Genomic DNA, 14,367 nt, shown 5'->3' with positions numbered 1-14,367 from the left:
TCACTGTATTGGTATTGTTGTACAATACTTAATGTCCACATATTGTTCCATAATTCAGTTATGTTTTTGTTATCCTGATCTTTGCATTCCCAGTAGGTCTGTTCAACCTTTTGATTCACTATTTTAGTGGTCCACTTGTCATAGAAGCATCATCCTAGATCGTGGAATCGTCCTATTGTAATATACCTTGCTTTAGGTAATTTTAAGCAATCTGCCCTGTGTCCTGGCGTTTTCCATTTTTGTCCTTCTCTTATCCTTTGTTCAGTTGGAACTTCTTCTATTCTAGTGTGGGATTCACATGCTATCTTACCAGTTCTGTTTATTTCTGGTAAGGTAGTAGCGATTATTCCTCACTGTACTGGGTCCTCAGCTGATTTTGGTATGGGAAGGCAGGCAGTGATGCTACTGATATTTTGTGTTTGTGCAAAGTCTCGGATTAATCCTATCATTAGGTTCTCTGCCTGATTTTGTGCACTTTGTACTACCTGTGGTATCTGGGTACTTTCATTACTATCTACTGCTCTTCATGGCCTAATTTGCAATTCCATTCAAATAGTCTCATTTTTGCATTTATAAATTTTCCATGCATCGGGCGAGCTTTCCCACTGTCTATCAGGGGCCTTGTGGAATAGAGTGGCACTTCCCTCTCCAATTTTCAAAAGCACAAAAACTCGGGGTATAACCAAAACCAAAGCTTGGTAATGCAAACCAGGCATTATTGCGATGTAATCTTGAGTGTGGTTGGACCTAGGATATGTGATGACCACGCTCTTGGAACCTTCTTCACACGAGTGTAATGTATCCAGGAGTCTACTCCGGCAACTTTAACTGCAGTAAACGTGGTCAAGAGTACTTGGTAGGGTCCGTCCCAACGTTCTCTCAAAGGCTCTTCGTTCTAGTTTTTCACATACACAGTCTCCCCAGGTTCTATATTATGTACTGGATTTTCAAGTGTCAGGGGTCGACTCCACACTAATGCAGATCGGAGTTGATTCAGTGTCCTGCCAAGAGATAACACACAATTGTACAGGTCCTGATTACCCTTTATGCGGACCTCTGGATTTGGGTTTGGTGCTTCATAGGGTTTGCCATACAGAATTTCGTACGGACTTACTGACATTCCGCCCTTAGGTTTTATCCTGATACACAACAATGCTATTGGTAAGGCCTGCGGCCATTGAATCTTTGCCTCCTGGCAGACCTTACTAAGTTGTCTTTTTAAAGTTTGGTTCATTTTCTCTACCTGTCCACTGGACTGGGGCCTCCAGGGAGTATGCAGATCCCACTGGATCCCTAAACATCTGCTAACCTCCTTTACCAGTTGTGCCACAAAATGGGGCCCCCTATCAGATGATATTCCTATTGGTATCCCAAATCTAGGGATTATTTCTTTTAATAACCATTTCACAGTTTCTTTTGCTTGGTTGGTGCAACAAGGGAAGGCTTCTGGCCATCCAGAAAAGGTATCCACCACAACAAGTAGATATCTATATCCACGAGTTCTGGGGAGTTCCGCCTAATCTATTTGCCAATAATCCCCGGGTTGCATGTCTGTCTTAATTTTCCCCATTTCTATTTTTCTTTTTACTAGAGGATTATTTTTCAAGCAAATTTCACACTTAGCTGTAATGGACTTTGCCATTGTTAACATCTGGACCGACATAATTTGTTTTCTTAGATAAGTTACCAATGCTTCTGCACCCCAGTGACACTTCTGGTGTTCCGTCTGAAGTATTCCTCTCATAATAGTGGTTGGCACCACAACTTGTCCATTGGTGGTTACATACCACCCAGAATTATTCTTGCTGGCTATGAAGGTAATAAATCAATTGCTCTTACCTTCTGGGAGACAAGACCCACCATTGTTCTCACTTGCCGTGCCACCGACCGAGATGTTTGATCAGCAAGCCGATTTCCCTCAATAATTTTCGATGTTCCACTTTGATGAGCTTTACAGTGCATTATAGCAACTTGCAATGGTTTCTGAATGGCATTAATCAAGTTCAGTATTTCCTTCTGGTATTTAATGTTTGTTCCTTGTGAAGAGAGCAGTCCCCACTCTTTCCAAAGGGCTCCATGCACATGAACAACTCCGAACGCATCTGCCAGCAGGGTGTCGCTCAAATCAGGATGACTTGTATGGGTGTATTCGATAACTTCCACACAATCATGTTCCAGGTCTCCTTCTTCTGTACATGCACCCAAAAACTCAGCAGGATTCATTAGGTTAGTAGTTTTTAGAACAACATCATCTTGTTCTGTCAGAATTACCTGGTATTTCATCATTCTGCTTGGGGAAAGCCAATGGCCCCCCTTTTGTTCCAATACTGTTGTCACCATATGGGATACAAACACTTCTATCCTTTTTCCCATAGTTAGTTTTCGGACCTCCTGGATCAGCATTACTGTAGCAGCTACCGCCCGTAAGCGTGCCGGCCACCCAGCACTTACCGGATCTAGCTGTTTGGAAAAATAGCCAACAGGTCTTTTCCAGGATCCTAGTCGTTGGGTTAATACTCCCAAGGCAAGTCTTTGTCACTCGTGTACAAACAACTGGAAGTCTTTGCTCAAGTCCGGCAGGCCCAAAGCAGGTGCCTGCATCAAAGCCTGTTTTAGCTTTTGGAAGGCCTCACGTTGTGGCTTTCCCCACTTGAATGTTTTATTCCTTTGTGCTTCATACAAAGGTTTGGCGATCAACCCATGGTCCATAATCCAGGGTCTGCACCATCCTGTCATTCCTAAAAAAGATCTCAACTCATGTAAGTTTTGTGGTTCTGGAATAGCACAAATACCATGTATCCTGTTCAGGCTTAGCCTTCGCTGTCCTTGAGAGAGCTCGCATCCTAAATAGATCACAGTCTCGGATGCAATCTGAGCTTTATTTTTCCATACTTTGTACCGTTCATTCCCAATTGGTTCAATATTTCAATTGTTACCTGGATGCAGAGTCCTTGCGTCTCAGTCGCAATCAGAATATCATCTACATATTGTAGCAACAAATACCATTGTCGAGGGATCATGATATGACCTTTTGTAGTCCATTCCTCGAGTTCCTTGGCTAGTTGATTTCCAAAGATGGTTGGGCTATTCTTGAACCCCTGTGGAAGGCGTGTCCAGGTTAACTGAGTTTTCCTCCCATTGTGTGGATTTTCCCATTCAAAGGCAAATAGCTTTTTGCTTTCATGGTCAAGGGGTATGCAGAAGAAGGCATCTTTTAGATCAAGTACAGTAAACCATTTATATTTCTCTTTCACAGATGTTAACAAGGTATATGGATTTGCAACTACCGGATAAATGTCCTTAGTGATCTGGTTTACAGCCCGCAAATCTTGGCCTAATCGATAACTACCATCAGGTTTCTTTACTGGAAAAATTGGAGTATTATATTCTGATTCACATTCCTCTAGAATACCATATTTCAAGAATTTTCAATTAGAGGTACTATTCCTAACCTAGCTTCTAGTTTCAGTGGGTACTGCCTCAACTGTACTGTCTTGGCATCTTCCTTCAGTTCCACTTTTACAGGCTGGGCTGTTTTTGATTTCCCAGGTATGTCAGTCTCCCATACCATAGGAATCACAGCCTCCTCCACTGCTTGCGGTATTTTCACTACCAGGTTTTCTTTTAATAACAGAATTTGTCCTACCTTAGATTCCGGAATTTTCATTACCAGGTTTCCATCCTCAAATGTTATTACAGCATCCAATTTGGTCAATAATTCCCGTCCTAAGAGGCAAACTGGACAGTCTGGAACATATAAGAACTTGTGGGTTAGTTCCTTTTCTCCAAAACACAAATCCAAGGGTTGTAGGAATGGCCGTACTTCCTCCTTCCCTGTGGCACCAACAGTTGTTGTAGCTCTGTGACCTACCGTCCCCTGTAAGGAATTCAGTACAGACTACGTAGCCCCTGTGTCTACCAAAAATTTTACATCCCGGTTTTGGCAGCTTCTTTTAATCTTTCTAAAAGGCCGAGGGAGACTCATTCTTTTCCTGCATCACATTATACAATTTTGATCAATTCATTTGCTTCGGCATAGCAGTTTGAACGCTAATCAAAAAACAATCCTGATACCTCCGGAGACGGCATAACCCACCTCCTGTATTATAATTCCATCGGGGATCTTCTTTTGGAAAGTTCTCATCAACGTTAGCCTCTACTTTCCCATTCCGAATATCTTATCTCACTTTATCCCTCGCAACCTCTATAACCATATCTTTTCTGTAGGGTCCATTAATGTATCCAAAATCACTTGTAAATCATCCCAATCAGGATTCTGCATTTTAATTATCATCTTAATTATTGCAACCTTATCTGGATTTTCCCAATAAGGACCAGCCGATTGTTTTCAGATTACTAAATCCCCTGGCGAAAACGGAACTTTTACATAGACTGGTTACCCCCACACCTACTGCCTGCCGCAGGGGTGCTATTACGTTTGGTGATCCCGCCCCTGCTTCATCCCCCGCGGGCGGCGAGCCCGGAGGAGAGGAGCTGTAGCTCCAACTCTAGCAGCCGCCGCTCCCCCCCCTTTTCCCCCCCTTTTCACCGCTTTAGCAGACAGTCAGCTTTTCACCATTTTTTTTTTTTTTTTTCCTCCGCAGTTTATCAAGGAGAAGCTGCCGGGCACAGGTTTAGACTCCTTTTGCCCTTTTCTCTCTTCATTTAATTCCTGCGATTATAAACTTTATATGTAATTCCAGTTAGCTGAACAATAGTTACATCTCTCATCTCCTACCTTTTGTAACTTCTTACAGATGTCAATAAACAGCATATTAAGCATCAATCCCTGACATTAATTTTAGATCCAAATCAGTCTATCCACAGAACAACACTAACTGCAATACAGCTAACTCAATTTACTTTCATGTGTACAGATGCATCTGAAGGGGAGCAAGGTGGCACTTTAGTAACGGAACCGGTTCTTATTTTGTAATTATTTCCCCAAACAAATTCTTTTGGTACCAAATATAAACATACAAACTAAAATACTGAGCTCAGACACACAAACCAAATACCGAGTTCAAATATGCAAACAGATCACAATTACACTTCTTTTTATGCATAAACTGTCCAAACCCAGCCTCCTTCTAATGTTTCAGAAAGCAATTTGATGGCGATACGTTTGAATTGGACATATAAACACAGAAGGATACAGATAACTAACACAGAAAGATAACACAGGTAACTTTACCAGAACAACAGTAAACAGGATCAAATAAATCACCGGTTTCAACAGTAAATACAGATTAAATCACCAGAACTACAGACCAGGTGCTGAGCAGCACAAATAACCAGACCAGGTGCGCACAAATAACCAGACCAGATGCCGAGCCTGCAGAGGTTTCCCTCTGTCTGACGGACGGCTGCCCAGGCAATACCCCGGGAGCTCCCTGCTCAACCGAGCGTGGCTTTCGCCGCGTCTGACCGGCAGGCTACCAGATGCCTGACCAGCAGGCTACCAGACCAGGTGGGTACCCACTAATCCAGATAAAGCACCTTCTTACCAGTCAGAGGTCCGTTGTGAGCAGCAGAGGGTCGGTTGCGTCCGATGCACTCCCCAAGAATACCTCGGTGCTAGCCGGAGGAGGATCGAGACGCGATCCGCCTCGCAGCCCACGATGTCCCATCTGGGTCGCCAAAATGTTAGCAATCAGGACACATAACCACGGGCGTAGTTATATGCGGTGCTTTATTTCAGCGCTGGGAAACCAGGGGTTCGCACCCAAAGCTGGCTTCGCTGGTCAGTTTAAGTTACACAGTATTTATACAGTCCATTCACATACATATTCATATATTCATTAAGATACGTAATGGTTACTCAATATTGATTATAACATCAATTGCTACATCTTGGAACTATTTTGATCATGTGCAGTGTCCTCACTCTATACGTATTTAGGCTAAGATAAAAGCTAGGTTGTTAAGATAGGAGTGTACTCGAACACGATATGCTTGAACATCCTCTCAGGGACAGTTTACAAAACTGATTCATCCTTCCAGGAACATTTTGTAAAACTGGTGCTGTTACTAACAGGTGGAGACTGGACATGAGGAGGAGGAAATGTCACTCAAAGGGCAGTGCTGTGGTACGAGAAATCATCCAGAAGGAGCAGGAGATCAGTCCATGTAATTGTGTTTCCAGGAACAGCATGAGAGTGGAGACACATCAGTCAATGTATGGAAATACCAGGGTGAGAGCAAGGGGAGGAAGCGAGATGGGTGTCTACAGCCTGCAGGGAAACAGCAGCAGCTGTGGGACAGTGTAGGACAACCTGTGGTGGAGATGGCAAAGGGCACTGGCAAGGCTGGATGTCACCAAGAGAACCCAAGTCTTTGTCCCCTTGGCTATGGCCATCGCCTCTGCCACCAAGGCCTGTGAGGAGACGTGTTGTCCTCAGGCACTGGGGCACCTCATGGCCTCCTGCACACCCCAGTAAGGCTGGGAACTGTCACCCCATTGTCCTTCACTCACACCACACAGCCCACATCCCCTGCCCCAGGAAGAGCCCTGAGCAATGTGTGAGGGACAGGATCTGCCTTCCCAGGGGCTGGGGGTCAGGCCTTGGCCTCTCTGCTTCACCCAACTACACCAGGGTTTTCTCAGCACCTCAGCTGCCTGCACGTTTCCCTTTGTTTATCTGCCATCATGGCCTCCAATTCTCTGCCGTAGCGAGTCCCTGGGGAGGCTTTGCTGGTACTTGCCCTCAGTGGAACTCATTAATACTTCAAGGAACTTAGTACTTTTTTCTTCTGGCTTTGACTTCTGGAAAGGTTTGTGCAGTCTCCTCTCAGCACCTGAGCAATGTTCAAGGACTCAGCACCAAATGCACCATGGGGCACATTACACTCAAGAAAGCTCTAACAAACCATGTCTCTTCTTGTAATTTCCTTTTAGTCCTGTACTGCCAATTAGAGAAGTGTCCTAGTGTAGTTATGGACAAAGATTTCAAAAACCTTCTTATAAAAATGCCTTTTTTTGGTTAAAGGGTATAGTTTAGTATTTTTCAGTTTGGCGAGAAGGTGACTGCAGCATTATCTGATGCTGATCCAGGGTCTCTCCTAAGGAGGTCTGGACTGGCTGGAGAAGCTGTCCCTTGAGGTCTCACACCGTGTGGACAACATTGCTCCTCACCTCCCCAACCCCATCGTTTCTCTCATGGGCCCCCTGGGCCTTGCATCCCTTTTCCTCACCCCAGACTTCACTGCATCTGCAGCTGGATGTGCCAGCTCCTTTGCACCAGCTCCCACCTGCTCTCCTTGCAGACCCAAGTGCTCACAGCAAAGAGGGACTTTGCTTTACCCTTGAACAAACAAGATAGAACTGATAAGGTTCATGATTAAAAGTAAACACACTCCTCAACTGTACACCAAGGACAAGCTGCCACCACTGAGGTTCACCTTCTCCAAGGCAGAACCATGCAAGAAATGTTTTAGACAGAAAGGAAATCATAAAATAAACACAATAAAAGAGTTGGCTAAAGACAGAATTAGACAGACTACTGAAAGACAAGGAAGCTTTTAACTCCTTGAAGCTGAAAGCAGCAACTGGGTTGTTGACAAGTGTCTGAGTGATCAAACAGTAAGAGGAAGGGAAACCCAGAGAGCAATGGCAAGTGTTGTGTGCAGATCAGCTGCTGGAAATGGGACTTCAGACATGGTCAGTTTAGTCAGGGCAGGAGGAAATACCTGGAGGATGAGGGAGATGAGATGCACAGATAACAGAGAGAGTGCTGAGAAGGCAAATCTAGTGGAGGATCAGAAGTTCTCCTCTTGTTCTTAATGCACATCCTGAAAAGTGTCATTTTGATCTCATGGGAAACACTGATATTGAAAGTATTCAAAAGAAAGAAGGGAGAATTACAACAACAACAGTGTTTGATTTTAAAGTTGCAAGAACACATTTCCTTCACTCTACATCTTTCAACTGGTTTCTTTTTCCCTCCATTTTTAAGAAATATTCTCTAGATTTCTCTCCTACCAAACCCTACAACATTAAGAAAGATAATCCTTGTGTCTTTCAGAGCCGAAGGCACCAAAGAATGCACAGCCATGGGCTGTCAGTGCCACTTTTTACCCTTGGCACACAGTGAGTCATGCTGGAAGCTGTTGGCCACTCTTGACTGATGGAGGAAAGAGGGATAAAAAGGTTAACTGAGCTGCTCTCTTTTTAGATGGCCATGTTGACAGTGATCTCAACAGACCTGTGTTGTCTGTCTTTCTATGTGATCGTAAAGAAAAAATTATATTTATGTGTTGGTAAATATATAGTAAAATGTATAAGTGTGTCCAGTTATATTTCCTACCAGCACTCTCCAAAGAAGAATCTTTCTTCAGAGAAATTGTTGTTTTGATACTGTCTTTGTCACCCATCCCCTGCCCCACTTGCCACTGGGACCAGGGTGCCCTCAGCCGCCTTCCTTGTGCTGCCCATATCTTTGGAGAAGCCCTCCTGGGTGCCCTCCCCTTGCACGGCCATTTCAGCCACTGCTCAGCGTTGGCTTTGCTGGCTCCATCCCTGCACCCCCAGGCCAGGTGTCTGTCTGTCTGTCTGTCCCTGGGCAGCCTGTTCCCCTCCAGCCTCCCTGCACATCCTTCTGCTGTTTGATGTCCTAAGTCAGGGGGTCCCTGTTCATCCACGCTGACCTCTTGCCAGGCCCTGCTGGACTCCCTGGCCATCAGGTTGGTTTCTTCCTGGGCTCTGAGGACATCGCCGCTGAACAGGAACTCACAGCCTGTTTGTTCTCCAGGACAGTAAGGTGTTACATATTCATAATGACCCCAGGAACGCCTGTACGTATCCATAACCTTTCCCGCTTCTCATTAAAATGAGTCTCAGAGAACCATTTCCAGTCTCCTCCTTGACCCTCCCCTGTTGTGCCTGTGCAGTGGCACTTGGTGGCTTTGAGGAGGGGTCTCCATGGGTCTTTATAGGACTCTACGGATCTCTATGGGACTCTATGGTCTCTCTGGTCTCTATGGGTCTCTGTGGGTCTCTATGGTCTCTCTGGTCTCTGTGGTCTCTATGGGTCTCTATGGTCTCTGTGGTCTCTATGGTCTCTCTGGTCTCTATGGGTCTCTATGGGTCTCTATGGTCTCTATGGTCTCTGTGGTCTCTATGGGTCTCTGTGATCTCTATGGGACTCTATGGTCTCTGTGGTCTCTATGGGTCTTTATGGGACTCTACGGATCTCTATGGGTCTCTGTTTTCCCTATGGGAGTCTATGGTCTCTGTGATCTCTATGGTCTCTGTGGTCTCTATGGGTCACTATGGGATCTATGGTCTCTGTGGTCTCTATGGTCTCTATGGGACTCTATGGTCTCTGTGGTCTCTATGGGTCACTATGGTCTCTATGGTCTCTGTGGTCTCTATGGTCTCTCTGGTCTCTATGGTCTCTGTGGTCTCTATGGGTCACTATGGGCTCTATGGTCTCTATGGGTCTCTATAGTTTCTGTGGTCTCTATGGGTCACTATGGTCTCTGTGGTCTCTATGGGTCTCCCAAGTTGCCAAGTCGACCGAAACCAGCCTGGCCCCCTTTTGCTGTAGCTCTTGGCTGTCTTGTCTCCTCAAGGTTACAGCTGGTGCTGCAAAACTTCTGATCTCGGCACTCGATGAGGTTCTGGTTTTTCTTAACACAACTGGCTACATACAGCTCTCAACTAGATACTCATCATGTGCCTTCAAGTGTTAGTTCGTTAGCAGGCCCTTATTATGTGGTTGGTGAACCCTGAAAACGTTAGCTCCCTCTGTCAATATAACCTCATAAACAAGTTTCAGAACTCCTCACATAGAACTTACCCACCTTTTCCTCTTTCCAGGTTCAGAGCCCAAGTCTCATTTGGTTGTATCTGTAAACATGAAACATCTCAGCACGAATCACAACTGCATTTCTTACATACTCGAGGACCTGTGGCCATGAAGCTTCCTCCAGGGCAAGGTCTGTGCACACCAGGCTCCCCTCTGCACAGAGCTCATCTCCAGCTCCTCATCCACCACCTGCCTTCCCGAGGAGCCCTGACCACCCCTGGCTGCCCTCCCACCACTGAGCTGTCCCACCAGGGCTCTGCAGTCCCCATGGGGAGCACGGTGCTGCCTGCCCAGCAGAAATGACAGTGCTGGGTGGGAAAAAGGAGAGGCAGGTGCAGGGGAAGTGTCTGGAGGTTGGCTGTGAGGTGACCCCTGGTGCCAGAAGAGGATGATGCAAGGTGAGGCGTCATGGGAGGGAGGGAGATTTTGAAGTCACATCTTTGAGAACAACCCAACTGGGCACGTGGTGAGTCAGGCCTAGTGATGTCACCTGGATGCTGGAGAACACACCCAGCAGTGCTGAGAGCCTGGAAGACGGGAGATGCAGGAGAAGTGGGAGATGACACGGCTGGAGGTGGGTGGTGATGCCACTTCTATTGCAGATACATGGGGTAGATGTAGGCCAAGCCAACATGGCGGGATTATCACTTGTGAGGTCACCTCATGACAGCAATGTGATTGGCCAGAGGTAGGCGGGTATGATGAGGTCATCAAGGATGCCAGATGACACAGCTAGAGGTGGGTTGTGATGCCACTTCTGTTGTGGTGACCTGGGGGTACATGTAGGCAAAGCCAACATGGATGCATTATCACTTGTGAGGTCACCTCATGACAGCAAGGTGATTGGCCAGAGGTAGGCAGGTATCATGAAGTCATCAAGGATGCCAGATGGGAAGGCTGCAGACAAATGACTGTGCCCCTGGTGAGGCCCTGCCCTGGGTGAAGCCACCTGTACGTGTCATGGGAAACTGTGGGACGTGCATGAGAAAGTGAGGGACGTGAGAAGGGACCAGAGGACCAAGGCAATGGAATCCAAACTATCAAATTTGAGTGCAAGTGGAGGAAACCTGAGCCCATTGGGGAAAAAGTAACTGATGATGGTTATGAATTGGTGAGGAGACTGGAGCAGAGAAAGGGAGGGATCAAGGTGGATCGTGGAAGAAGCAGCTTGTGGAAGAGCGGGGAGGAGAGGGATTCAAGTGACCAGCTGCCCGAGGGGAGGTGGCTGGTCAGTGCTGCTCTGGCCAACCCCCCTGCCTGATCACCATGGTCTGTCCTGCTTGTTAGACTGGTTTCAGCTGGGGTAGAGTTAATTATCTTCATAGCAACTTGTATGAGGCTGTGTTTTCAATCTGTGATGGAAACAGTGTTGATCACACCCCATGTTTCAGTCAGTGCTGGGCGGTGCTTGCACAGTCAAGGCCTTTTCTGCTTCTCACGCTGAGAAGTGAGAGCAGGCTGGGGGGGGCCAAGAAACTGAGAGCAGACAGCTGGGGACTCTATGGTCTCTGTGGTCTCTATGGGTCTCTATGGACTCTGTGGATCTCTATGGGTCTCTGTTTTCTCTATGGGACTCTATGGTCTCTGTGGTCTCTATGGGTCACTATGGTCTCTATGGTCTCTCTGGGTCTCTATGGTCTCTCTGGGTCTCTATGGTCTCTGTGGGTCTCTGTGGGTCTCTATGGTCTCTATGGGTCTCTATGGTCCCTATGATCTCTATGGGACTCTATAGATCTCTATGGGTCTCTATGGAGACCATAGAGTCCCCAGCTGACCAAAGGGATCTTCTGTACCACATGAAGTCATGCTCAGCAACAAAGTCTGGGAGAGAAAGTGAGGGGGGAACACTCAGAGTGATGGCGTTTGTCTTCCCAAGTAACTGCTCTGTGTGATGGAGCCCTGATTTTCTGGAGATGGCTGAACACCCACCTGCCAATGCAAAGCAGGGGATAGATTCCTTATTTTTCTTTGATTGCGCACACAGCTTTTGCTTTGCCTATTAAACTGTCTTTATCTCAACCCTCAAGTTTTCTTTTACTTTTAAGATCTTCCCCTCATCCTGCCACAGCAACAGTGTGGTGCTGAGCTGATGACCAGGGTTAAACTACAATATTTCTTAAACTCTGTTCCTGGCTATTTACTGTGTGAGTGGGTTCACTGTTGTGTGTGTGTTTGGGTGTAAATGTATGCACACGCTCTCTTGGTCAGGTCTAAGTGAGGCTCGCAAGGAAGAGGAGACACCAGGATATGAAGAGACCTGAGGCTGGAATGGCCAAGTGGGCAATGTCTCTGAGTCTGCGTTGACCCAAACCCCAGGTCCACACTGGAGGGACCACAGGGGTGTGTGAAACTGCAGGTAAGTTCTACCCAGGATGTGCAGACCACTCGTGCAACCTCCACACCAGCTCAGTCTGAGAGGAGGAACAGGGCACGGTCAGTACTGTTGCTCATGGTTGTGTAAGTGCTGCTGTTGGTGTGGTGACTGTGAAGGTGCTGTTGCCTGTTGGAATGGGTCTGTGTGGGGCGGGTTGTTTCCATCTTTGTTTCCCTGCAGATACCTGGATTTAGTGCTTTGCCATGGGTTGAGTCCACCTTGGGCCATGTCTCACTCTGTGGGCTCCAGTCACTGCCCACCTCAGGCACACAGGTACTTGTGTATCTCATGGGCTCTCCGGGCAGCTCCAGATTCCTCTCCTGGAGGATTGTCCTCTGCCCCATCATGCTCTGGGACAGCCCAGTCTGACTGTATGTCATGACCACTCCCCTTCTCCACTGTCAACAGACAACAAGGGTTGTGTCTTAAACCACAACTCAGTTGTCTATCGGCTACCAACGTGACAACGAGCTTTGACATCAGGCCCTTTTGAGTGAAATTCCTGGGTCTGTTGTTGAGATCAGCTTTAGAACAACAACCAAATATTGAGGAACTGCACAGAGGAGATGTCATTTTATTACGGAGATGCTATGGGAGACCAAGCTCTGACACAGTGTTAGGAAAACAGTTATACAGGTTTCACGTGTTTTAAAAATATTAATAATGGGTACATTTTACAGAATAGTCAGCTAAACACAAAAAATTATATACAAACATAAAAACCATAAATAACAATATGGGTAATGCTAACAAAGTAAAAGGGATAAAACAAGGTACAGGCCTGCATTGGGATACAAATACACATCATTTGTGGACAGTGATGGAAAGCTGATCAGTATTGACAAACACCCATGAAATCACTTTCCTAATGGACTCCTTGAGCTCCTGGTTCCTCATGCTGTAGATGAGGGGGTTCACTGCGGGAGGCACCACTGAGTACAGAACAGACACCACCAGGTCAAGAGATGGGGAGGAGATGGAGGGGGGCTTCAGATTGTTAAATATTGCAGTGGTCAAAAACAAGGACACCACGGCCAGGTGAGGGAGGCAGGTGGAAAAGGCTTTGTGCCGTCCCTGCTCAGAGGGGATCCTCAGCACGGCCCTCAAGATCTGCACATAGGACACCACAATGAACACAAAGCAGCCAAACGCTACTAATACAACAACCACAAGCAACCCAAGTTCCCTGAGGTAGGAGTGTGAGCAGGAGAGCTTGAGGATCTGGGGGATTTCACAGAAGAACTGGCCCAGGGCATTGCCCTTGCACAGGGGCAGTGAAAATGTATTGGCCGTGTGCAGCAGAGCAGTGAGAAACCCAGTGGCCCAGGCAGCTGCTGCCATGTGGACACAAGCTCTGCTGCCCAGGAGGGTCCCGTAGTGCAGGGGTTTGCAGATGGCAACGTAGCGGTCGTAGGACATGACGGTGAGGAGAGAATACTCTGCTGTGATCAAGAAGGCAAAGGAAAAGAGCTGTGCAGCACATCCTGAGTATGAAATGACCCTGTTGTCCCAGAGGGAGTTGCCCATGGATTTGGGGACAGTGGTGGAGATGCAGCCCAGGTCGAGGAGGGCGAGGTTGAGCAGGAAGAAGTACATGGGGGTGTGCAGGTGCTGGTCCCAGGCTATGGTGGTGATGATGAGGCCGTTGCCCAGGAGGGCAGCCAGGTAGATGCCCAGGAAGAGCCAAAAGTGCAGGAGCTGCAGCTCCCGCGTGTCTGTGAACGGCAGGAGGAGGAACTGGGTGATGGAGCTGCTGTTGGACATTTGCTGCTGATGGTCATGGGAAACCTGTCATAGGAGGAAAAGACAGTGACAAGTTATCAGTGACTTCTCTGAGCAAAATCAAAGCCATTTCTCACACACCCTCCCCTCTACAACACCTTCTTGTCCTTTTCCAGACCTTCCTCCAGCTCGGTGTCTGAGCCCTGGGTGGTGCTGGCTGGAGGTGCCGTGAGGAGCAGGGCCTGTGCCCGCTGGCTGCCGAGGAGTCAGCCCTGCTCTGCAGCAGGGGGCATGGGAACAGGGGGCAGGGGACAGAACTGGGGTTCAGCTTTTCAGATGGAGCCACAACATGTATCACCTTTCCTAAGGACTGAGCACCCCATGTTTGGCCAAGGACAGCCAAGACTCCTAAAGCACAGGAGCTTTACCCAGCTTTACCCAACTTTATTTTCTCTGCACAGC

General features: G+C 47.2%; 1 protein-coding gene across 1 annotated transcript; it reads right to left on the bottom strand.

The window, feature by feature from the left end:
- Positions 1-12,987: 12,987 nt before the first annotated feature.
- On the bottom strand, positions 12,988-13,947 carry LOC309447950 (olfactory receptor 14J1-like; the record flags this gene model as incomplete). The annotated part of the gene is made up of 1 exon (XM_082069094.1): positions 12,988-13,947. The coding sequence occupies one exon, from the start codon at positions 13,945-13,947 to the stop codon at positions 12,988-12,990; it is 960 nt and encodes a 319-aa protein (XP_081925220.1).
- Between the last annotated feature and the right edge of the window lie 420 nt (positions 13,948-14,367).

Source organism: Streptopelia decaocto, assembly GCF_964273445.1.
Source record: "Streptopelia decaocto genome assembly, chromosome: 19".
Classification (NCBI taxonomy): domain Eukaryota; kingdom Metazoa; phylum Chordata; class Aves; order Columbiformes; family Columbidae; genus Streptopelia; species Streptopelia decaocto.
Note: the sequence above shows the minus strand (reverse complement) of the source record. Positions and strands in the feature narration are given on the sequence as shown.